Source organism: Octodon degus, unplaced genomic scaffold (genome assembly GCF_000260255.1).
Source record: "Octodon degus isolate 3935 unplaced genomic scaffold, OctDeg1.0 scaffold00038, whole genome shotgun sequence".
NCBI lineage: Eukaryota > Metazoa > Chordata > Mammalia > Rodentia > Octodontidae > Octodon > Octodon degus.
Genome location: NW_004524614.1, coordinates 8,902,710 through 8,905,107, shown reverse-complemented (window position 1 = coordinate 8,905,107; position 2,398 = coordinate 8,902,710). Strand labels below are relative to the sequence as shown.

The window sequence follows — 2,398 nt, the reverse complement described above, 5'->3', positions numbered from 1 at the left end:
AGTTCCATTTGTAACTTATAGCATCAGTAGGCAATGATACACATGGAAATAGAAAGGTTAATAGACCTTTCTGTCAATGCAATATGGTAGAAATTTCAAAATTGGGCTGGCATTGAATACTAAAATGCACTACAACTATTCCTATAGGTTTGCTCAACTGAGCTTAGTACACATAGCTCCTCAAGGCATTTACAAGAATGCTTACAGCAGTATTATATTGAATTGTCAAAAACTATAAGCAACCGATTGATATCACAATAAATTGAATATATGAAGTATGAAGTTTTTTTTAAAAAAAATACTTGCTTTAACTCTGCTTCCCTTGCAGGCACCAAACTTTTGTTTTCCTATCTGCCAATTTTAAGTAAAAATAATTTTTAAAGAATATCAGTTCTAACAAGCCGTACCCAAAGTCCCACTACTGCCGAGGTGTCCCTGATGCCAAGATCCGCATCCTTGACCTGGGGCGGAAGAAAGCAAAAGTGGGTGAGTTCCCGCTCTGCGGCCACGTGGTGTCTGATGAGCATGAGCAGCTTCCCTCGGAAGCCCTGGAAGCCGCCTGGATTTGTGCCAACAAGTACATGGTAAAAAGCTGTGGCACAGACGGCTTCCATATCCGGGTGCGGCTCCGCCCTCTCCACGTCATCCGCATCAACAAGATGTTGTCCTGTACTGGGGCTGACAGGCTCCAGACTGGCATGCGGGGTGCCTTTGGGAAGCCTCCGGGCACGGTGGCAAAGGTCCACAGTGGGCAGGTCATCATGTCCATCCGCACCAAGCTGCAGAACAAGGAGCATGTGATCGAGGCCCTACGCAGGGCCAAGTTTAAGTTCCCTGGCCGCCAGAAGATCCACATCTCCAAAACGTGGGGCTTCACCAAGTTCAATGCGGATGAATTTGAAGACATGGTGGCCGAGAAGCGCCTCATCCCTGATGGCTGCAGGGTGAAATACATCCCGAACCGTGGTCCCTGGGACAAGTGGCAGCCCTGCACTCCTGAAGGCTTCCACTGTGCCGCCCCCAATAAGTTCATGAATAAATGTTCTCTCTGCTAAAAAAAAAAAAAAAAAAAAAAAAAAAAAAATCAGTTCTATTTCCTAACTTGTATTTCATTATTAAATCCTTAGCAATATTTTTATCCCCATCTTCCTCCAGGAAGTATTCTGATTAATGCATCAGTTAAAATATTCTATTGTCTTCATTTTTAATTTTTTTTAAATTTTTAATTAATTTATTTTTTATTTATTTGGTAGAGGGTCTCACTATGCAGCTTGGACTCATAGTGATCCTCCTGTCTCAGCCTCCCCAGTACTGGGATTATAGGCATGCCTGGTTTCGGTGGCCAGCATGATGCACCTGTGGTTCCAGGACCAGCATGGCATGCCACACTTCGAATTGAACCCAGGTCCTTGCACTTTCCAGGCAGGTGCTTGGACCACTAAGCTATCTACCCAGCTCTAAATTCTTATTCTTGTTTGGCCTCTTTGCATCTCTGATACTGAACTTGAAATCTGAAAAATATTCATATTTTTGGTTCTTGGTTTCTCTTTTAAAAGTACCTACTTTAACATTTTACTATGTATATTTCAGATGTAAGTTCTTAATTTATCTTTTTATTAGTGTTTATTGATTGTATTCAGTAATGGTTTCATTGTGATACTTTTATAAGTATATGTCATCATTCTTTATTTTTACTTTGCCTTTCTTAGTTCTCTACCTGTTAACAAAACTTTACTTTTTATTGTCTTCCATGGCGTGTCCATGGCATTCTGATACCCCTCACTGGTTCTGTGCTGCTACCCATCTGGTAACATAAGTTTGAACTGTAGATGAGTTAGTGCCAGTGGTGGGTGGGGCATTTTTGTCCAGTGAGCAACAGAAGACAGTAAGAGCTCAACAAAAGTTTCTGTTCCCCTTTTCTTCCACAAGAGACTGCCAAAACTGGATTTCCAGCTATCTTCTCTGGAGATGTCCTGCTAAGCAGGTGCCATGTTTCATAATCATGTCTGGCCAGCTCAGTAATAGATTATTTTGTGCTTGCTTTTTCTTTTCCCTTATTTCGTTTTCTTAATTCCTTGACATTGTTTCCCTGGATTATTCCTCTCAGTAAAGCTTTAGTATTTAAATTTTGACTTAAGCTCTGTTCTCTAGAGAAATTATCCATAAAGGAGAGAAGAAGGAATAAACCCTTTTAATTCTTTACTGAATGCCACTGGTTTTGCTAAGTGACTTAACATTTGTTATCTCTTTTAATCCCCACAGAAAATTGAGAAACAGGATTCTGTTTCCCATGTCATAGCAAGGAGCTCAATTTCAGTGTGCTGGAGTTTTTGTAAAACATTAGGATTACTCAGTGAAGAATATTTTATATATCCAAGCAGAGCTTGGTTAGAAAGTC

At 40.7% G+C, this 2,398-nt stretch overlaps 1 protein-coding gene across 1 annotated transcript in view; it reads left to right on the top strand.

The window, feature by feature from the left end:
- Nucleotides 1-1,055, top strand: part of LOC101585309 (60S ribosomal protein L10-like) — a 13,478-nt gene extending 12,423 nt beyond the window's left edge. The window contains exon 2 of the mRNA XM_004631131.1: nt 384-1,055. Coding sequence (XP_004631188.1) covers nt 384-1,055 — 672 coding nt within the window. The remainder of the gene's footprint in view (nt 1-383) is intronic.
- Nucleotides 1,056-2,398: the final 1,343 nt, after the last annotated feature.